This window comes from Balearica regulorum, chromosome 2 (assembly GCF_011004875.1).
Source record: "Balearica regulorum gibbericeps isolate bBalReg1 chromosome 2, bBalReg1.pri, whole genome shotgun sequence".
NCBI lineage: Eukaryota > Metazoa > Chordata > Aves > Gruiformes > Gruidae > Balearica > Balearica regulorum.
The window spans coordinates 112,466,108-112,489,016 of record NC_046185.1 but is presented as its reverse complement, the minus strand read 5'-3'; the positions used below and the strand labels follow the sequence as shown (position 1 = coordinate 112,489,016).

Sequence of the window (22,909 nt, the reverse complement as noted above, 5' to 3'; positions counted from 1 at the left end):
AATAATAAATCATATATATATATATATAAAAAATAGGGTTTATATAGGTAGTGCGTGTGTATATATATATATATGTATGATTAAGAAAGAGGCAGCTGCACTGAGGCTAAAAAATCCTGTGCAGATTCTTGTTATTCTGTCCTTTCTTCAGCCATTTTCTCCTTAGATTATCTCCTTAAAGAACTTCATGCTGATACAGTGACCATACAAGAAGGAACATACCTGTGAACAGAAGCAGCTTCTGAAGGAAATTTGCAAAACCAAATGAACCAAACCATAAACACTGTCCACTGTAAGTGGTATGACTGCTGGGGTTGGATTAGCTTTTGGCCCTGTAAAACTAGAAAAAATGAGTTTAAACATACCACATCATGCAACAGAACCCAAAGTGAGCTCTCATTTCAGCTTATATTCTGAGAACTAGAAAATGAAGATGAGTGAAGCATATTTAAATGAGCAAACATTCACTCAAATAGTGATTTTTTGTCTCACTACATAAAAGTAAGACTTTCACACATTCTGTTCACAGTTCAAGATGTTAAATTAGCTTATGTGTATATGGTGGTTTGCCTCATTTTACTGAACATTTTGTCTGTTGCTCCATTTTCCCTGTTTTTCTATTTTATTTTTACATTGTTCTTCTGTTCAAAACTGAAAAATTAACCTTCAATATTTAAAGGGCTGTAACATTGATAAAATCAGACACACGTTCATTTTGATGATACTACTGAAAAAACTTAACATTTCCTTTTCATAGTTAAAGACATTTTTCACATGAATTGGCACTATTTGCTTTATGTCAGCTCTGGCTTACAGTAGAAACAAGCTTGTGTAGTCAGTGTTCGATTTTACTTTGCCTTTTCACAGCAGAAATGAAGGCAGTTGTTGAACCATCCATTCTGGCTACAGTTTGTAATATTCCTTTGGTCGTGCTAGGAAAACAATGAAGCAAGGCAGCCATCCCTGTTTCAGATGACGCGGGAGGGAGAACTTCTTAATAAAAAACAGTTGTATGCTTCATTTTAGAGTATCATAGTAACTTCACCTAATGTCAAAACACAATTGGTTTATTAGGAGCCACAAGAAAAGACTCACTGCTGGGAAATCAGCAATTAGTCCTTCATACAGTTATGCAAAATCTGGTTTTATATCTACAGTGCAAATGGGGCTACAATTAGACATTTATCTCCAGAAGTTCTGAGCTTTCACTCAGCTTCTGCCCACAGTTTCAGCCTGTGAATTACAGAGGAGTAATCCACAAAGGCACTTAAATATGAAGATGTGTTGTCAGTCAAGAAAGGATAAGAATGGATTTTTTTTTTATGTTACTCTTTCTTAAGGATCAGTTGTTTAAGGGGTTATTTTTAAGAGATCAGATGTTTAATTTCATTTCTAAGAAGAAACCTTTACTGCGAAAAGCAAGGGACCAAAATCTGTTTATCAGTGCTAGGGCATTAGCCTGCCATTGGGGGTAACACTCACAGGTATTGTTGATACACTGAGGGTTTGGGTTTTTTCCTCTCCATCGTCAGCTCCAAAATCTTTGGGATTTTACCTTCGCTTTAATTGTGTGCTTATTCTTTCATTTCAGATGACTTTATAGTTTGCAGGACTATGTAGGTAGATACCACTGAGCCCACAGATGGTATGTAGGAGCTGATCCACAAATTAACTTCTTGTGCAAGCCAAGCCTTACAACTTTATTTCATGTAAATAACAGTTAATCGCGGAAGTTGTCTTGGCAATGGCATATTCAAGTGGTAAGATTTGAGAGGTCTGATCTCAGATATCTTGTAATCCTAGGATGCTAAAATGACACTAACAGATTAATCAGTGGAAGATACTCAGATGCTCTTAAAAATCAACCTGAATTTCCTTTGAAGTTGGAAACAAATCATTGAGTTTTAAAATTTAGTTAACAATGGGAAGCATAAAAACCTAAATTAACATCTGTAAAAACTGCACTGTAAGCACCTCAAGATGCAATTGATGAACTATTAATCCATAAACAAAAAAAAAAGAATCTTACTGTGAATACTTGAACTGAAAATCTGACTCCACCAAGGCTCCTGGCAACACTCTGTCACTTGAACAGGGCCAGAATTACAGTCTTGGTGTTTTAGAGATGGACCAAAGCCCTGTCTCTTTAAAAAAGCCGAGGTCTGAATTTACATTAAATATATCGGTAGGATTACCAGTGTCACTTCTGCACTACATTTTGTGCCTATATGTGGAACCTGTACCTCAGACAGATACAACCAGGTGTAATTTATTTTAATTTAATTAACAGCGCTCTGCAGATTACTGTGCCTGACTCCCTTAGAGGTTATGGAGCATTGACAACGGGGTCCCTTGAATCATCCCTTGGACATTCAAAACTGCGTATTTGTTCCTTTGCATGTGATGCCTGTTTTGCAACTCCTCTGAGAACACTGAGTGCTTGCTTTCAGTTGTACAAGGTATACAAGGAATTGTGAAAGTCGCATCCATAGTGTAAAAAACCCCAAACCTTATTTTAATTATATTTTTGTAGCATGAGCACTTTTAGGGATGTGTGTGTTTGCTCCAGAACGTGTTTGACAGGTGGGATTGTTTTTGAATTTGAGTCCAAACATTGACAGAGTAAGAAGCCTCTTCTGCTATGTCTCAGAGAAGTTGTGGATGTCCCATCCTTGGAAGTGCTCAAGTTCAGGTTGGACAGGGCTTTAAGCAACCTAATTTAGTGAAAGATGTCCCTGCCCATGGGAGGGGGGTTGGACTAGATGAACCATCATGTGATTGTGTGATTCTGTAAGTGTCTTGTGGGATAAGTCTCTGTCACATGCTATTCCTGAACTGTCCTTGAATATAATCTGAAATAGCAGCATTTGCTAGAAGGGAGCAATGCCTCCCCATTGGGGAAATTAGTGGCAATTAAATAGTCTGTACTGTGGCATGCCAGTGTCTCATGATCTTGTTTTATTTCTTCAGAAAATTTAAATGTATCAAAACCATAAGTTGTTTTAATGAAGTGCCAGCTTTTATGATACTTTAACAGGACAGATAGCAAGGCCCAGGGTGAAATTTCGTATCAAAAGTAGAGGAAGAGGGATCTAGCCCAGCATCAGGACAGTCACACAAGGTTTGAGGAGGGGATCCAGTTTCAGTACTCCTCCCTATGTGTGAATCGGGGAGCTGTGAGGGTATTTAGGAGAAGGTACTTGAAGAAGGGGAAACTTGAAAGGGGAAACTTGAATCTGGGTTTAGCTGTATCAAAGATGCATGCCATAAGGAGTTGGTTAAGTAGAAACAAGTGGATGTCTTGTTTTTAACCAGATGAGATTTTACTTTATTTTGGTATAAAATGGGGGGGGTGGGGGGATTGCAATCTCAGTAAGTTTCAGAGTGTCAGAAAGTGGAAAAACTGTTTCCCATTCAGATTTACCCTCAGCTCCTAGGGTAACACCCCTAAGGGCATTTTTTCATTTGTCCTTCTGGAACACCTCTCCCAGCTGTGTTTTCCCTGCTCCGTTTCTGGCTGCATGCACGTACGGAATGGTGCATGACACACATTAATACATATAGATAGCCTTCTGCTTGTGACCTTACAAACTGTCCACTTCAGCACTGTCATTCTATAAAATGTCCAACTGCAGTCCAAGAAATGCATTTTAAATGTGAATGCAAACATTTCTATTACTGATAACACCAGCGCAGCATTTTTTGCTTTGCTAGGATTAGGACCTTGATAGTTAAAGTTACATTGGAGTAATGACACTCCAAGGTCAAGTCCTTTACTCACATGGCAAAGGAAGGAGAGGCCTTTGCTATGTTTCTGCTGATAAAATTAAGAATTATTATTCCTTGTGTTTGGTTTCATTTTGTTAAAAGTGAAAGAATATATTTGTGACCCATAAATATTTTAGGTCACCAAAAAATGGGAGAAATTTACACGTTGCACTGCATGAAAGTTGTATTTAATACATGCTGAAAGTGACATTTTAGAAAACATTGTGAAATCTGATAATAATGTAAATAAATGTCTCCCTCCTCAGTGAACAGTCATCTTCTCACATAGACAGTAAAGCAGCTGCAGTTCAGCTAGGGACACCTTAAAAAAATACAAAAGTACTGTGATTGCAGAGAGAAGCTCACCGGCAATTCCAGCTTAGAAGGCTAACTCTCCAAATCACCACCTCTGTCTGAAGATGTTCCATCATGCTTCACTTTCATGCTCTGTAAAATGGGGGTAATAATCTTTATTGATCTGTCTACCTTTTAGGAATGCATTAAGGAGAGATTAAATGATATCTTTACAGTGTTTTGAACAGTTTTGATATATGCAGCTCTTACAATACAGCTTAGTAGGTGGGCTTCCCATTTTACCAGGTCGTGCCATAGGAGAGCTGTCCTGCTTTTCTTTATGGTTCCCTGGTCTTCCCATCCAAACTTCTTACTGGGGAAGTTTGGTAAATTGACGATGACTTCAGCACTTACCACTTGTTAGCTGAGCTGCTGTAGCTAACCAAGTGCACTCTTTTCACTCAAGGTTTCAGCTGTCACGTTGTACTTCACAGTTGAGCCTACCTGGAGGCACACCATTGGGCTGTTATTGCTGAAGGAGCAGTCACTCATTAGGACGCTGTCACTTGATTGATATCTTAGCCTAATAACGGAAAGAAGAGGGTGATCCTCTGATGAGAGCCTCTTGCTCCTCCATCTGTGCCTGAGTTAGTTGGATATCATCGAATAATGCTTTCTTAAGGATGGATTTTCTGGGGGTGCTTGTATATCACCACTGGTGATTTAAATGTGCAGAGGTCTTCACGGATCCCTGCTGTTCTTCACAATACAGTTCATACATGTATCCTTTTTATATCTTTAGCAAGAGATTCAGAGTTGTTCCTCTAGCTCTGCACTCTCGGAAAGTAACTTAGTGGTCTGCCCACAAAGCCACTGATGTTTTCACTAAACGGTCATTTTAGAGCTACTTTACACCTTATTGTACAGTTCCCATTGGGATAATACACATTAATAGTTTAAATCAATAGAAATGGTATATGTTTGTTTTGGAGACAAGTTCGCCTTCAAGTTTCGTTAGAAACAATTTAGCCTGTTTTCCTGAAGAATCGAGTCTTATGGCTAGTGCTGTCTATCCTCCTCTCCATCTTTCCATCCATCTATCTCTCCGTACCTACCTATTAGCTTTGAAACAGCTGACCAATTTCAACAAAATTTATCAGAAATAAAAGAGATGTAAAAAGATGATTAAGCTCCTAATTGGAATGAGAATCAGCAGATAGACTGAGGAAAGCTACCCTGTTAATATCCCCACTGAGGAAAAAGAGGGAGAACTCAGCCGTAATAAACGCTATTTCTCAGCAACCAAGTAGGTCTACAGTAGTCAAGGTATGTGATGCAACTGGGATCATACTAGTGGGGGACCGCAGGGACATGCAGTGTGGTGGATGTTGAGGATAAAGAGGAGAAAGCAAGACTTCTGGACAGGGAAGACTGGAAGCCTTACAAGGGAATAGATGCTTTCTTGGGGGCTCAGAGTCCCCAAGGAAGTAGAGATGTGTTTGCCTTTTTTTTTTTTTTTTTACTTTTCCTCTTGCAATAATCCTATGACTCTGGCTTCATTTGTTGTTGTTTGCAAAAAAAAAAAAAAAGTTCGGTTTTATTCCCAAGTTTCGTTGGAAATTTGCTTCAGATGCTCTTAATACTTGTAAAAAGTCTTCCAACAGAGTAACTTTCTTCAATCTAGCGGCTTATTGACTGACAAGCTTTCTTACAGTATCTACTTGACATCTCATTCTAATATTAGTTTTACAGGCACATTCACATTTTGGGATATCACTGTATTCTCAAATCTGAGATGTCACAAGTGTCTCTTTCTGCAAGTACTTGCCCCAGAAATGTTAGCTAAAATGTTTTATCTAACAGCAGCCCTCCCGTTGTGTTGTACTACTTAGTTGTCATCCAAAAGCACCTGCATTTTTATGAATGTATCCTAATAAGCCATGTCCTGAAAGGCACTTGTATCTCTTTGTTCCTCCCTGAGATCGCATGGGAGCCATAGGTGGTCATCTAGAGTACTAGGTATCAGTAAGTCAAGGAAAATTATGTAAGTTTATCGGTTCACAGGTAATAACATTATACGGATGACTTGTAGATAGCAAGACAAACAGGACTGATTTGCATTCACTCTCTGTTCAAATGAGAGGTGGGAACAAAGCATCATCCAGCAGCTAGAGTGTGATCTGGTATTTGTTTCACGCACTCTTGGCCACAGCAGATTTGTTGGAGATGACGGTGGATGGTGGTAAAACGTACTGGTGATACGTGATGTGACAAATGAGTTTGAAAGTCCTCATCACCCCAGTAAAGGAGCAGTTGTTTCCCACCCTCAGCGTGTCATATCTGTGTCTCTGTGCTTATTTCACCTAAGTTTGATTCAACATGCATAAACCAAGTAATTATGTGTGGCAAGTATGTGGCATGTGTGCATTTTCCCTTTCTGTGTCATTTTTCCCAGATTATTGGAACAATCCCACTGATGCCTAATCCAGTCCCCTCCAGCCAGGCGGCAGGTGGAGCTCAGGGACTTCAGGTGCAGCCGATAACTCCACAGTTATTGACCAACGCCCAGGGTCAGATCATCGCTACTGTCATCGGCAACCAGATACTCCCAGTGATCAATACCCAGGGAATAACACTATCGCCGCTCAAACCAGGCCAGCAGGTAAAGCATCTGTAGCCTGAACAATTATCAAAACAAATGCACAGAAATCTTCTACTCCTTGTGGACTCTTTAATAACAAAAGATGAATTTATCATATATAGTGTATTAGTGTATACTAATACTAAAGGTCGAGTTAGGTTAGATGTTATAAAGAAATTCTTTACTGTAAGGGTGGTGAGGCACTGGAACAGATTGCCCAGAGAGGTTGTGGATGCCCCCTCCTTGGAAGTGTTTAAGGCCAGGTTGGATGATGCTTTGGGCAATGTGGTCTAGTGGAGGGTGTCCCTGCCCATGGCAGGGGGGTTGGAACTAGATGACCTTTAAGGTCCCTTCCAACCCAAACCATTCCATGATTCTATGATATGTGTAGTTATAATGGCATATAACTTATTTATATATTATGGGGTTATCCAGTTATTCTTTTTTTTTTTTAAAGGTCAATATAGGGCCAAATGAGAAATGTTCTGCAGCGAAAGCGCAGTAGGAATATGAGACAGGAGAGGCCCATCTGGTGGCCTGTAAAGTTCAGTTCCTTGGTTAGTGGTCACCTAGTAGACCACAGTTTGAAATGTTTTGGAAGTGCAGAGAAAACAAAAATATAAAAATGTACTAGGTGTCTTCACTGGAAAATCAGATACAATTGTGCATATTTGCATAGACAGAAAGTATATTTAAGGAAATTATTAGTATTCAGTGTAAGGCACCAGGTAGTTCAAAAACTTCACGATGGGTGCAGCAACTTCACCGAGGTCCAAAAATATTTCTGTGGGGTTTTTTATAGTACTCTAAAGTCAAATTCATTAGTTTTGTCCACATCTGTAGAGCAAAGGATTGTAGTGCCACCTTTTTTCTCTGAAAGAGAGGAAACTGAGGATGAAAAAGACGTCAGATGTGATTACCAAAAAGGTACTTATAAAAGCGTCACTCACTTAAATGTTCAGCTAGCAATCATATTGCTGGTAGTGCTTGTTTGGTAGTCCTGCCTGCACCTCCAGTCGCAGGTAGCAGTCTTTTGTGTGTTTCTGAGAATCCCAGGGCCCCCTGAACTCCAAATTGATTATTTTGTTATAATTTTTTTTTTTTTAATTTAGAAGTGGAGAGCCAATGGATCTCTAAGGTGACTTTTTTGTTTGTTTTGAAAATGTTTCACAACCAATTGGTTACATACTCTTTTTTTCCATCCTGTCCTCTGTGGTATCTAGCAGAGGCATTTTCCAAAGCACTTGTCATTTATCTAACTCTATTTTCTTTAATGGAAGCAGATTTACACTAGTGGCAAGTGCTTTTGCAATTGTTGCATGTATGTGGTTTCAAACAAAGCAGGATGGATGGCAGGACAGGCTCTCTGTTCTCCAGCATGGGAAAGCCTGACAATGGAATAAGAAACTCAGCAGTTTATATTTGGTTTCCTGGGGGTGTGTGGGGTGGGATCAGTCCCCTGAAGAGATTAGATCTTTCCCTCCTTTATGGGGGAAGCTCTCAAAAAGTATAGCAATCCTGAGATCCCATTTGAAACCCATGAAATTTAGAAGTAAATAGGAGGATAGGGCTCCTGTATTATTCCCTGAGACTTTCTCACCTGCAGAGCAAGGCACCTGCTGAGTCCTGCAGCAAAGCAACCTCTTCCAGGCAAACGTCTGCCATAGTATCAGTGGGCAGAGAGGGGACAGAGGCGTGACCTTTCTCTGCACAGTTAGTGGCGCTGGGCTCACGTAAAAGGACAAACTGCTGCTGAAGGCTGCAGCTTGCTGAATGAGCAGGGGTTCAAGGTAGAAGGTCGCTGTGTAGCCATATTGTATTGGTTCACCCAACCTGTGTGCTCATGTGCAACGAGCAGCTGGCAGAGATCATCAGTCAACAGAGCTCTGGCTATGTCCAAGAGCCAAAGATGTGCCCCATACTGTGCTGGTCTGCCCAGCAGTGCTGTGTCGGTAGAAAACATTATTTTGCCAAGATCAGTTTCACAAGGTCCAGCCTGTGCCCCTCACACAAAAGTCCTGATGGTCCCAGGGCTTGCAGGAAGGGCCACCAGACAGCACAGAGCCTCCTTACCTACATCTGTTGGAGCCTGAGCAAGACAGTACTTTTGATCAGGGGAAAAAAAGTAGTGCAAATACTCTATGAAAAAATAGTACACATTATCATTTTTATCGGAACCACAGAAAATTTATTTCTATGTATTTGTGCTCCCTCTACTGGCTCTTCTGCTTTTAATAAAGGAAGTCACAGGAAATTTGCCACTGATTTCCGTGGGAGCAGAAAAGAGGTATGAGAGCCAGATTCCTCATAGGAATAATGCTGATGGACAGTCAAAAGCAATTGAGCTAGTACTATACAACTGCCGTATCATTTGAAAAGTAACTAGAATTACACAAAGTATAAAGAGATCTTGAATTTATTATATTGCTTGGGTAAAGACTTAGCCAAGCTGTAGTGTTTGGCTAATGATAGCATATTTAGTCATAAGTTTAAAACCTTGTTTTCAGAAGAACTGATTGCTCAAACTCAGAGGGCTCAGCAGGAATTTAAAATATTTTGAAAATGGTGTCACACAGCATTTGTTGTCTCGTAACTTTATGAAAGAAGCTTCAGAAGGGGGGAAAGAAGAGTACAAGACAAGTTTGGGAAAAGTTTTGAGAATGTCACAGAGAAATAAATGAGGAAATAAATAATGTAATAAAATGTTCCAGTTGCAGATGATCCTAGTTTAACTTTCAACTTGTCACTTCCTTGGAAATTAAGTACTGCAGGAGAAAGAGAGGTGATTGCAAGCAATGATAGTAAGCTGCTGCTTGTTAGCTGAGTCACAATAATTGAGCCTGTGTAGCCTGTTTCAGTTGCTAAGTAATGCATGCTAGTGCTTCCTTTTTGCCTGAAGACTTAAATGCCTCGGATATTGTTTGTAGTCAGCTTTACTTAGGTAGACTACATGTGCTATTTATTCATAGAACTTTTTTAAACTTGGCAGACTAAAATCTCCATGTCTTCTCATGGAAATGAGTACTTACATGTAGTGTAAAGCAGTGTTGCTTTTTCTGTGTTGTAAATAGGTTGCTTTGAACGTACATGAGCAATTCCATTGTAATCCTATTCCTCTTGTTTTTAAGAAAGATGTTTCTGATTTATGTTTAAACTACCCACAGTAGGGATTGTTCCTCTTGAAATTACATGGAGTAGTTAAAGCTTCACTGGTTTCACTGTTTTCCAAGATTTTGCTAATCTAAGCAACAGCATCTATGCACACAATGAGAATTCTCCTAGAAATTGTAATGGCTTTCTAAAGCAGGCAGCTCTTTGCACTCCTGTTGTAGTCTGTGTCCTTTCTATCTCTGTTCATAAACAAGTTTTTTTTTTGCCTTTAATAATTTTTACTGCTCATCTCCCAACCATTTCAATTTCCACACTAATCTCTTTGAGATTTTGTAATCAGAACTGAATACCATGATCACAGTGAGGATGCATCACTGTTTTACATAATAACATTATAATATTTTCAGCATTATTTTCTGTCTTTATCTCAATACAGCCTAACTTCCTGCTTTTTTCTAACTGTCTCTGCTCATTGAGCAGGTTTTTCAATAAGCAGGTGTATCCACCATGATACAACTTTGCTTCCCTGATTGTTACCATGTGAGTCACTAAAATGGTTCCTTTTAATCTGAATCATTTTGCACCTTTCTACTCTGTATTTCATCTGTCATAATGCTCCCCCAGTGTGCTGTAAACAGGATCTCTAAGTTAGTCATGGTATTCTGTACTAACTTAAGAAGTTCATGTGTTCCTCCTGCTGATTCAACTTCACCATTGCTCACCATCTTTTCTTGCTGCTTGCTAAAACATTCAAAAAATTTGGTATAAATACTTTGATCTCTGCTTGTAGTCTCCTTTCTTGAAAAAGGATGATTTATTCCCTAATTTTATGGGTTTTGCTTTTTTAAAGGTGTTTATATCTCATAATAGAAGAGTACCTTGTAACCTTAACTTCTGCACTCTCAGGAGGGATTTTGTCAAAATCCAGGTTGCATGGCTAAATGCACTTCCCCCCCCCCCGCCCCCCAAGAACAGATGAGCTTATTGTAACAACTAATTAGCATTGTCCTTTGCTATCAGATTTGAAAACCTTGTTTTAAGGTGTTCTTTCATATCTTAACGACACTTGTCAGCACCAACACAACTGACAGAAGAACTTGAACCATGAACTGGAGTCTTAAGAAATTTAGGGAAGGATTCACCTTGCTTAACTTAGAGACCAGTTCAGTCTCTGGTGGATGCTAGTTAAGTAGGTTTCTCATAGAGACAAAGAGGCATAGACAAGGAGACATATGCATGTCCAAGGAGCAACTCAAGCTGTCAAAATAGAACAATTTTTAGATAGGTGGAATCTCTAATAGGTATCTTAAGCTATCCATTGTCTCCACTGACGTGAGAGGGGGCTAGGGTAGCTATTCTAGGATAGACAATTAATTCTTAAATGAGTGAAGTTAGGTAAGAGGAATCCAACTGCCAGTAATCACTGGGGTTCAAAAGACATTCTTGTTTATGAATTCCTTAAACAGTTTTCCTAATAATTGGTGTTTTCATAGCTATTTGCTTGCCCACAGCACACAGAAGCAACTTCTACGCATTATAGTGTTCTCCAGCATACCTCATCATCAGGTTCCCTTCTTGCTGTTGTCTGGCTCTTTCCTTCTACATACCAGATTCATTAAATCAGGTCTGTAGTCCCAGTTGTCCTCAGTCTTGTTTTATCTACATTGCCTGCCAGAACTTTTCATATTTCATCATGTCTTACAGCACTACCAGCTTTGGGCTTCTGCCAACTCTAACACAATAAAACGAGCTACTAGGCAGCATTTTGTTATGTAGTCAGTTCCCCATCTGCGTTGTCATTGGCTATCATGCTCCAGATAAACTGTTGAAAAGACATAGACAGCTCTCGGATGGGTGCGTGGTCATTCTTATACATCTGCTTTCCAAATTTCATCCTAGATGTTTTCTTTCTACAGTCTCAACCTACCACATACACTCTTCTGTCTCATTATCACAACTCCATGCAATCTCTTGTTTTTCTCTCCCATTAAAATCTAACCAGCTCTCAATCATTTTCTCTCTGCGATGCTCTTACTGCTTTGATGCTGTCTTGTTTTATGAGAAATGCACTCTTCTTTCTATGTGTTTGAATATAGCCACTAAACTGTGTTGTCTCATTCTAACTTTGTTTTTCTTTTGCTTTTCATATGACTTTCAGTGATGAGGATGACAATTTTTCTTACTTCTCTTTTTCTTTACCATCAGCATTGCATAATTCCATTTCATCCATGGATAAAATTACATTTTTGAAAGTCAAGATTACCAGACTATTTACTAGTACAAGTGACTACATCAGATTTTCCTTGCCACAGCATGAACACTTGACTTGTAACTTGCGTCTCTTCCTGACCAGGTTTCTTTGTGACATCTGCACTTGTAGGAATAGGATATCTCAAAAAAGTCAATATAACTGCACCACAGCATTGGGAATAGGAAGATATCACCATGCTACCTTTGTCATTCTAAGGAACCGAGGCACAGAGAGAGTAAAGCACTGCTCAGTTACCTGTGAATTATGCGCTTACCTACACATTTAATTCTGTTACTGTAATATTGACATTATATCTTTCAGAAAAGATGATATAATCTTATTGTCAGAACGATGACTGATGCACCTGATTTGCATATAAAATTTTATCTTTTACAGGAGCCCAGCTGTGCCCTCAACAACATTTAGCCCAGAGACCTTCGGTTACAGTGTATACTTTGAATGTAGTTCTGACCCCACAGAAAGGCTTTGAAACAACTTCAGTAGATGCTGTCAAAGTCCTGCCCCCAGTTAAGTCCACAGCACACCAGCACTTCTTTGCTGTGGTCTTCATTTTGAGCTGAGTTGTGCACAGCCTGTGTGAACCCGAAGAGCTTTTTTTATCCTAGTTTCCAAATGTAACTATTCTGTCAGTCTAAGCAGTGTGTATAGAGGGCCTTTATACTATAGATACTGTATTATACTGAGAGAGAAGATACTTATTAAGCATCAGATAGCTTTAATGTTCAGATTCATATATTCACTTACTTGAATTTATTTGAGTAAGCTAAATTACAGTGATGGGGTACAGTATTTGGGCCACAGTGGAAACATTTCTGGCAGAGTTGACTGTGAAAGTGATTTGGCATGATGTGTGTGGATACACACAATAACTTACTCTCTGCATTTGCTAGAAGATTCAAGAAGAAGTTTTTGAAGCCCATGCCTGGTCATGCAGTACAAGAAGCTTTGAAGACAGACTTCCTCTGCCATGGTGCTCTCAAATCATGCAGTGGTCACAGCACAGCACCAGTCTTTCTCAAAAACAAATGTATGGCACGTTTTAGGAAATGTAGACAGAGCAGAGAATTCTGTTTACAAGAAAAACAGAAGCGTGAAACACTTAAACTACTACTTCTGCAAGGCATTATCGTGGCATTTCAAAGTATTTGGGAATGTCTTTTTATATCGAGGTATTTATTTTTCAGCACCTTCCATGGACTTTAGTCTTTACTAGAGCTAATGTCCATTTTTCCCAGGAAGAACTAGCTGACATCAGAAAAAATTGAAAATCTTTATTTCTGTCATAAAGGGGATTGTTCAAAATGTATTTCCTGCTCTTTGTGCCACTCCTCTTAGTTTCATCTTTTCTGCCCTTTTTGTTATACTTGTCTTTTTCACCTCTGTCTTCTCTAATTTGTTGTGTTTCCTCATCTCTTAGATTTCCTTTTCACTGAATCATAGAAAAATAGGACTGGAAAGGACCTGAAGAGGTCATGCAGTCCATCCCCTCCCCCTAGGCAGGATCAACTGTCCCTATATCATTCTTGACAGATGTTTGTCTAACCTGTTCTTAAAAACCTTCAGTGATGGAGGTTCCCTGACATCCCTAGGCAACCTAGGCCACTCTCTTTAGCATTAGAAAGGTCTTCCTGATGCCTGACCCTAGCCTCCCTTACTGCAATTTAAACACATTGCTTTCTTCTCCCTTCCATTAGGGCCATATTTTGCCCTTGCCGTTTGTCCAGACTCTCTGTAAAATTAGTAGCAGTACTGTTATGATACAGGGCAATACTCTGTCAAAAGTTTGTTCTTTATTTCCAGTTAGTGTCTTTCTCTTTCCTTATCTTATGCAAAATAACTTGTTACTCTGTCATGATCATGTAACTTTCTGGATGCAGGGAACAACTAATCTCGTAAGAAGACCTTAATACAGGACTTCAGTCAGCCATCCCAGGTGCAGGAATGTCCTACATACATAATTTAAGAACAGAATTTAGCCTTACAGACCAAATTCATGCTTCGCCTCTGCGATTATCAATCAATACTACCTTCACTGTTGACAGTGGTATGTAAAACTGATGTAAAAGAAGTAAGAATCAGACCCTTTGCATTTTTCAGTTTATTCTTAAAAAGTATTATGCTGCACTTTATGCTTCTCGTATTCATTTTACTCCTCTAGCTTTAGTGTGCTTACATACATTCCTGCCAGATACCGATCAGTGTTGCATACAGTCATCATTCTCGGCGTGTCTACTATATCCACCTACACAGAATGGTTCTATAATTTCTGTGCCTCCTTCTGTCTTTGGATGGAAAATGCACAACAGTCATAAATATAATTCATATCATATGTACGTGTCCAAAATTGGGAAAAGTCAGCTATTGCAAGTTTGAATTGATTCTGTCATCTAGAATCTAATTCATAATCTAATCATCGCCTCTCCTTAAGGCTATTTCAGGAGTGGAAATTGTAGTGGATGAAAAGAGAGAGAGTATTTTAATGCAATTTCATGACATAGATAACTATCATTGTTCTTTAAGCAGGACATTTACAGCTTAACCATCACATCTGTAAAACAGGGGGTGTGCTGAAAATTATGTAGGGAGTTAAACAAGGAATCTTCCCTCAGTCCCTGGTCAGGCCTTAAGGTGACTCTTCAGCCTCTCCAACCCCATTACTCCCTTCTCTGTCACAAGCAGTGAATTAGAAACCAACAATCTGTAAATATCCCTTTTATATTGCTGTTACACCTAAGGTGACTGGGCATCCAGACTACACTAGCCATCTCCCTTTTTGCCCAGCCAGATTTTGAGAATTTCTTACATTTGTCCAAAGATTTCTGGATGTCTGACAAGCTTCTGGGTGTCCTGGTTATTTCAAAAATACATTTGCAAATGCATTGAGTGATACATGTGCAGAGAATCAAACATTTCCTAGACTTAACCAGTATACTGTGCATGTGCTACATAGTGGCTGCAGCTGCATGCACACTTTGCATGCACAACTGGAGAATGCAGAATGTCCTCTCATTCTGGTGCTTCCTGGAAGCGTCACATTTATTGTGTTACATGCTCAGCAGTTGAACCATTCAGGGACTATATGTGTAGCATGGCTGGAAAATGTCGGATTTGCCATCTGTGTCTTACATGATCATGTATTTGTCCCTGAGAAATACTGATGGGAAATAACATAGAATCATAAAAAATTAAGGCTGGAAGGTAAAGGTTCAAGAGATTATCCAGTTAGTTCTGCTGTTCTGAGGCAGAGCAGCTATTCCAGTATTTGTCTAACTTGCTCCTAAGCACTGTCATAGGAACTCCACAGGTTCCCCCAGCAATTTATGCCAGTGCTTCACTGCCATATTAGACAGCTTTTCCCAGCGTCTAATTTGAATCTTACAGGTTATTGTGCCTCATTCTCTCTGCTATAAAATGTAAGACAGACTCATTCTCTCCTCTTTTCTTTAGCTTTGCCTGTATTTGAGGCAGGCATCATCCCACTCAGTCTTCCCTTCTTTAGATTAAACATGACCAGTTCGTTTCAGGTGTCTTCCTAAGCCTCAGGTAACTCCCAGGCCTTCAGCCACTCTAATTCTCCTCCAGTTGGTCCAGAAATTTTCTGAAGTGGGGCATCTAGCTGTGGACATGGTGCCTCCCCTGCAGAGTTCTTTCCAGTGCTTAGTCAAATCATAGAATCACAGAATGGTTTGGAGTGGAAGGGACCTTTAAGGGTCATCTAGTCCAACCCCCCTGCAATGAGCAGGGACATCTTCAACTAGATCAGGTTGCTCAGAGCCCTGTCCAGCCTGACCCTGAATGTTTCCAGGGATGGGGCATCCACAACCTCTCTGGGCAACCTGTTCCAGTGCCTCACCACCCCCACAGTAAAGAATTTCTTTCTAACATCTAATCTAAATCGACCCTCCTTCAGCTTAAACCCATTACCCCTTGTCCTGTCACTACACTCCCTGACAAACAGTCCCTCACCATCTTTCCTGTAGGCTCCTTCAGGTACTGGAAGGCCACAGTGAGATCTCCCCAGAGCCACCTTTTCTCCAGGCTGAACAACCCCACCTCTCTCAGCCTGTCCTCATAGGAGAGGTGCTCCAGTCCTCTGATCAGCTTCGTGGCCCTCCTCTGGACTCGCTCCAACAGGTCCATGTCTCTCCTGTACTGGGGCCCCCAGAGCTGGATGCAGTACTCCAGGTGGGGTCTCACAAGAGTGGAGTAGAGGGGCAGAATCGCCTCCCTCGACCTGCTGGTCATGCTTCTTTTGATGCAGCCCAGGACACGGTTGGCTTTCTGGGCTGCAAGCGCACATTGCTGGCTCAAGTCCAGCTTTTCATCCACCAGTACCCCGAAGTCCTTCTCCACAGGGCTGCTGTCAATCCCTTCATCTTCTTCACATGCACTGCATACATCACTCCTGCTCACACCGCTTGGTATGGCAGTTGCCTTTTCTTCACTTTTGCAACACCACAGTGTTGCCGGTAGTATGTTCAGACTGACAGGATCATTTTGACTCCTAATCCTGTATTATTCCAACCTATCAAAAGTCCCTCCCAGCATTTCATTGGCATGTAAATTTAGTAAGCATATTCTCTTGTCTATCATCCAGATCATTAAGAAAAAATTGAGTAGTGCAGACTTCTGGGAAGCACCATCCATGCACACTTCCATTTCAACAGATAGATATCTATCCTCTTGGTTTTGTTTTCCAACTACTTTTGCATTCATTCTGCAGCAATTTCATCTAAACTATGTTTCCCTAGGTTATAAAGAATGTCACACGAGGGAGTGTCAAGAGACTTGTAAAGTCAAACCACCTACTGCTTTTTCCCTGTCCGCAAGGCCAATTACCCTGTCTTAGAGGGAGATCAGATTGGTTTGACACAGTTTGTTCCTAACAATCCATGTTGTCTGTTGCTACCTGGTTTTCTTGCGGGTGCTTACAAATTGTTTGATTATTTTCTTCAGTACTTTTCCACAGGCTGAAGTTTAGTTTACTGGACTATAATTTTACAGATATTTCTTTTTAAAGATAGCTACTACATTTGTTATTCCATCGGTGCAGATAAGCACTAACGTCTTTAAGACTGTTCCAGATAGTGCGAAAGCATCTACCTTATCTAAATACAATACTTTTCTTCCCTTGCCTAGGCTGAAATCTTCAGTTTTGCCAGAGATTCCCTCAAACAACAGACCCAGAGCCCAAACACCTGCCTGTTTCTGAAAGCTGCACTCTGGACTGCTTCCCTATGAGAAGATATTATAAAAGTAGACGTTCTGGGTTGGGAGCTCTCTGTAGATAAAATCCAGCCCTTAGTGAAATTGTTTTAAAGAAAGATGCCCAGTGCTTGCGTGAGTCTGAAATCTGGAAGCCTTTCAATCAGTGTCTCAACTGTTATCCCTCTAATAAAATGCCAGTTTTCTTTTTCAAAATGTGCTGGATCCAAAAAAACTCCTTGAGATAATAAAATGTTTTGTGTTTATTGATCCCTAGGGAAGTCAAAATAGGCTAGAACTGGTCAGATAAATAATTTTCATTATTATTAAAGGGTAACTCAAAGTTTCTTGCTTCATTTTGTGTTCCATGTGGGAGGTAGAAAAAGGAGTTGTAATTTTTTCCATCTTAAACAGACCTATAACAGGAATAATGTCATTAAAATTGTTCATATATATTCCACAGAAAAGTGTCATCTAGAATGTGATCAGATACCTTTATCTACTATGCCATACAATTTGTTGTCTACTTAGCATCAGTCATTTCTATGTGTTCTGGGAGCATATTATATATAATTTGAGTATTACTAATGAATTCAGCTCCTTTTCTGAAGTCATTTATTCAGTTAAATATCAAAAGAGAAAAACTCATGCTCCTTAGAATTCAAGAAATAGATTTAAATTACTGACTTCAAGCACGGCCAAATAGGCCTTTATCTTTCCCCCTTTCTGAGAATGCAGATAACAGCTATCACTTAAAAGTGAAGCCTTTTAGTACATTTTTGCAATCTTTTTTGATCAATATCAAGAATCAACATAAAATAAAGGTATAATAAGTAGCAGTCACCTGAGTGTATCAGGATTATATTACTGTATTATTAGGCTCTGAAAGGGCTGCACTGGACTACTAGAAGACAATTTAAAACTGTAAGGTCCATTGTGTACCTTTATTCTGTAAAAAGATTGCCCTTTGAATTTGCTGGGAGTTTTATGTAAAAATCAGTATCAGAGAATGTTTGTAGTTTTCAGTCCCACATGAAAGCTTATTATAGGCAGAAGGGATTACTGGTTCTTTCCTTTCTTTCTAGTGAACAGCCAAAGACTACACTGTTGTAAAATTTGTAAAAAGAAGTAATTGTAAAGCCAGGTTCATGTAGCACAGTGTATCATTTGCATCTACCGTACTCGCTAGGCTTTTTAGGTCTGTCTTACGTGGCACAGTCCTGATGTGAATGGGGCTCAGAAGTTTCACTGTGTGTTTTAGGCAAAGACAATTTATTGATTGAGAAATAAGATTTCAAGATTTTGGTTTGTTTGCTAGATCTAATGTTATACAACAAATTATTCCTTTCTGTAGGAAGGGGATTTTCCCCCAGTTTACCTTCTTTTCCCCATTCCCACTCTTCTTGGCCCTGGTCCTGCAGTATGAAAGGACCTCTCTGAAACAATGCTGATTTATATGAGAATCCATATAGGGAATAAAAGTCTGACATCATGAGTCAGAAAACAGGTAAGGCCATGTATTTATTAAATCAGAATGCTGCTGGGAATGTCATAGGTCTCTTATCACCCATTTCAAACAAGTATTTAGCTTCTAGTTAGATCAAGTATCTGATTAAACTGAGAAAAAATGGAAAGTCAGAATTCAAAGCAGCTCAGATTGCTCCTGCTGTAAACACTGTCACCTGAACTAAGTCCATGGTATTTAATGCTCCTGTGGGATTAGTCGCCCAGAAGTAGTTGTGTGAGATGGTGCATTGAAAGTTTCCTATTAACTGCTGCATTTTCTAAATACCTATTTTTACATTTTAACATATAGCTCCATCAGCCCTCCCAGACGCAAGTGGGACAAGCAGCCTCACAACCCAATCTCCTGCATTTGGCTCACAGTCAAGCATCTATGTCTCAAAGCCCAGTGCGTCAGGCTTCCTCTTCTTCCTCCTCATCCTCCTCCTCTTCAGCTTTGAGTGTTGGCCAGTTAGTCAGCAGTAAGTATTCCTCCCTGGCTCTCCTTAATTCTCCCTCTGTTTATCCTCCTCACTGCTGAGTTTGCTGATGTGCTTTCCCTCCTTTTTTTTTTTTCATATAGTAGATTGTATATTGCTAAGTAGAGTGGAACTGCTAAGTGCTGTCATGGGTGGCGCTTAAGGTAAACATGCCTTGAGAAATTGTAATCAATGCTAAAAATAGTCATAAAAATGGTAGCAGCTGTTAATTGGCCTAAGAGGGAAATTCTTTTAACTAAAATGTAGTTTATGTTCCTTGAACTTATGTTCCTAGAAGTTTTTGAATCAGTCAATATAATGAATTACATTGCTCAGAATTTGGTGGGCGGATAGATCCTCCTACTTTTGGGTAGCCTGTTGGTTTGTTACTGTTTGTTTGCTTAGTGTAGCAAACTGTTTTATGAACCTAGCACTACAAAAATCTAGAGCAAGAGACATTTCTTGCCAGGAGAAGCCTGCACAATTTAAACAAGAAAAAACTAACATGGGAAAGGAGAGAGAAGCATGCTGTGGTGAAATAACTGAGTTTCCGTGCTAGGATTGTAACAGCTGACCTCCTGAACAGCCCTTTCTTCCAGATCACACAGTTCAGCATCTTCACTGTTACCTTATCAGCATTAAATTTGGTCTTTACATAGCAAAAACAACAGGTTAAAAGTACACATAAGAAGCAGTTCTGCACATCTGCAAAAATCTGAGTGTACTGTATGACCTTGTTCAAAGATACTCCATGTACATATTTCAAGTAAACAAACACTCACACCATATTGGTAATGGAAAATATAGGACAGACACAAGCTCGTGAATGGCTTGGAGAAACTGTCATACAAAGGAAGATGTGAAAAAAATCTTGGTTAGATTATTTCAGAGATTGTTTACATGGGGAAATTACTAGCAGAGCTATAGTGGTAAAATTACGCTGGTATAACTCCCAGTGTGAATACTTTTATTCTAGAATAAAAATATCCGCATTGGTAGCTGTAAGTACATAAAATATATAGATATAATTATAGTGATACAAATATACTGCTGTTGCTCTGTCAGTAAATTTTCTCATGTAGACAAGCTTGGAGGGAGAAGACAAATAAGAGGCTTCATGTTTAAAATATGTAAAGTTACCCCTTGTCTATGTGGGAAAACTGACTAAAATAGCTAGTGCAGAATAAATTACTTTAAAATGGCTAGGCCAGAATAGCCTCCCTTGTGGATGTCTTACTAATAACTGAGGGGTATTATTCTAGAATAATTGAGGGGTACTCTACCCCACAATAGTTATCCCAGTCAATTTCTACATGTAGATAAGCACACTACACAATAAAAGCAACATGGAAGAAGCCCTTTTAAGTTTACGGGATAAACCCATCAAAAGTTAGGAGATACCAGAAAAATAGTCGCTTGTTCAAGTGTATGCAGTTCCTCTCAGAACATGTATTTTATGATGACAATATACTTGTGGTTAAAATCACGCAATCATGATTATTTTCTCATCCTTCTTTCAGTTCATTCCCAGTGGACTTGTTCTAGGGATGCATCAGAATTACTAATACAACAGGCAGGCTGTTGTCCCAGGGTTTGTTCCCTACTTGATTCACTAAACTGTTCCCTGGTTTGCATAACATTTGAGGTAGGGAGCTGCAGAAGGGTGAAGGATGCTCTTGCTTCAGGCGGTAGAGGGCTGAGGAGCTGAAGCTTTCTGTCTGCCATGTAATTCCAGTGCAATGGCAGACAAGTCACTTAAAACACATTTTTCACAAGTGCTCCCTCAATATCCAGCTTGAGACTCTGGACTTTAATTTACAGAAGAACCTGGTACTCACAGTTACAATTTTAAGTGCACTTTCACTGTGGAACTGTATAAAGAACCATTTAAAGGCACAGTCTAAAAAAATCATCTCCTACTTGACCGAGACTGGGCACCCAAAAATGCTTTTTCCCTTGATATCTGTCCACTTCCCTATGAATGAGAAGGGGAAGACCCTTATCTTGTAGAAACACAAGAAAATAAATTAAGATTTAAAAAACCAGAATAGCTCAAGAGGAAATGAATAACTATGTCTTTGGTGAAGAGCTTTAATAGAGGTCTGGGGCCACACACTGAACAAGTAAAAAGGCAATACATCAATCAGTTCTTCTGTAATGAAGCACAATACATCCTGTGCACTGGATGAGGCAGGGGTCTGGGGAAAAAGAATTGGTAATCCAGGGCTCAAAGACCATGCTACACTGCATTGTGGGCTACTGCTACACTGCATTGTGGGCTACTGTTAACTCCAGCATTTTATAGCTTCTGAGTGTTCTTTTAGCTTCATTTTTGCTTGAATAAATTTCAAGGTTGTTACAAAAGCAGAATAGTAATGTCAGTCCATCATATCGTGAGATAATGTTTATACTCATAGTTGGAAATATGAGATCCTCTGTCAGCTGAGTGGATGGAGAAGCCGATAGGTTGTGTTATCGTCTTGTTGGTCCTGCTCTAAAAGGAATAAGATGCATGCTATGCTCATGGATTTGGCTGAGAGCAAAGGAGTATGAGGCACATGAATATCAGTTTGGGGAAGAGGGGGAGATACACTAACGAACATAGACTTTCTACTCATTCTTCTCAGGCTTGACTCCTTCCACCACTTGTCCTGTTCCAGTCCCATTACTTCCTCACACCATTCTCCACACAATCTGCACTCCCTTTGCCTCTGTGCTTCTTTTCCCCTTGCCTTCTCCCTGCAGTCCTTTCCTTGCAGTCCATGATTCCTCAACTGCTCTTCCCGTTGCAGTTCCCCTCTAGCTCCCCACCACTCTCCCCAGACTGTATCTGTGTCCCTTTTACTAGCCTTTTTATTAGGTGGTTTCTGTCCTCCTCCACCTTGTTTTATCACTATAGTGCCACCTCTTTTCCCCTGTTTTCTTTTCTCCACCACAGTGATTACTACTCTCTGCAGTTAGGTTCTCTCTCCCTCCACTCCAAACTCAAATTCTAGCTCCTTAGTAGTCTTCAGAGGGTTTTTTCCCTTCCATCATTCCTTTTTCTTCAGACCCAAGGTTAATTTTTGCCCCCTCTGCATCCAAATCATGCAGACGCCACTCCCACCCTCCCTGGAAGCCATCAGAGGACTGTGCAAAATGATGAAGAGAGGCGAGTCAGTCTCTCTGTCTACTGCTGTCCTGGCCCAAAGCAGACCAGAGCCACAACCATAGGAGGCGAGGTTCTTCTCCATCTATTTCACTTTAGGCTCAAGCATCCTCAGTACAGAGCAAACCTTAAAGAAAACTCCACACAGAGTCTAGCAAATCTCTGCTGAGTAGATATGAACTTTGGAGGCTCACCTGCTTGGTCTTTTTGGAGTCAGATTTTTACCTGGGTGGCAAGAAGCCCATTATTGACATAACAGCAATCTCCCTGACACCTATCAAGGCCATGCTTCAAGTTGTAGGGAAACTGAAAGTTTTTAAAGAAAAGAGGTTATTACAATTTTTTTTAACCTGGGCAGAGCAATGTGTTTTATTAGCCTCATTCTCAGAGGTAGTTGACCTGAAATTTGTCTTATAATTGCAAATGCCAGGCAAATTTAGCCATAGTCAGTACCCTACCTAATATAATGAATGGCACAGAGAAGATAG

The 22,909-nt window shown here is 39.9% G+C and overlaps 1 protein-coding gene and 1 long non-coding RNA gene across 3 annotated transcripts in view; one reads left to right on the top strand and one right to left on the bottom strand.

Annotated features, from left to right (window-relative positions):
• The window catches only part of LOC142600502 (uncharacterized), a 96,085-nt gene that overhangs the window by 2,344 nt on the left and 70,832 nt on the right, over positions 1–22,909 (bottom strand). Inside the window, exons 5-7 of the long non-coding RNA XR_012834024.1 lie at positions 4,567–4,645; positions 4,135–4,215; positions 223–340 (exon numbers count right to left, since the gene is read on the bottom strand). This is a non-coding gene — a long non-coding RNA (uncharacterized LOC142600502). The remainder of the gene's footprint in view (positions 1–222; positions 341–4,134; positions 4,216–4,566; positions 4,646–22,909) is intronic.
• POU6F2 (POU class 6 homeobox 2) overlaps positions 1–22,909 on the top strand; it is a 278,294-nt gene that overhangs the window by 245,345 nt on the left and 10,040 nt on the right. For both annotated transcript variants that reach the window (XM_075745348.1, XM_075745346.1), the window contains exons 7-8: positions 6,518–6,724; positions 19,108–19,276. In XM_075745348.1, the coding sequence (XP_075601463.1) occupies positions 6,518–6,724; positions 19,108–19,276 (376 nt within the window). The remainder of the gene's footprint in view (positions 1–6,517; positions 6,725–19,107; positions 19,277–22,909) is intronic.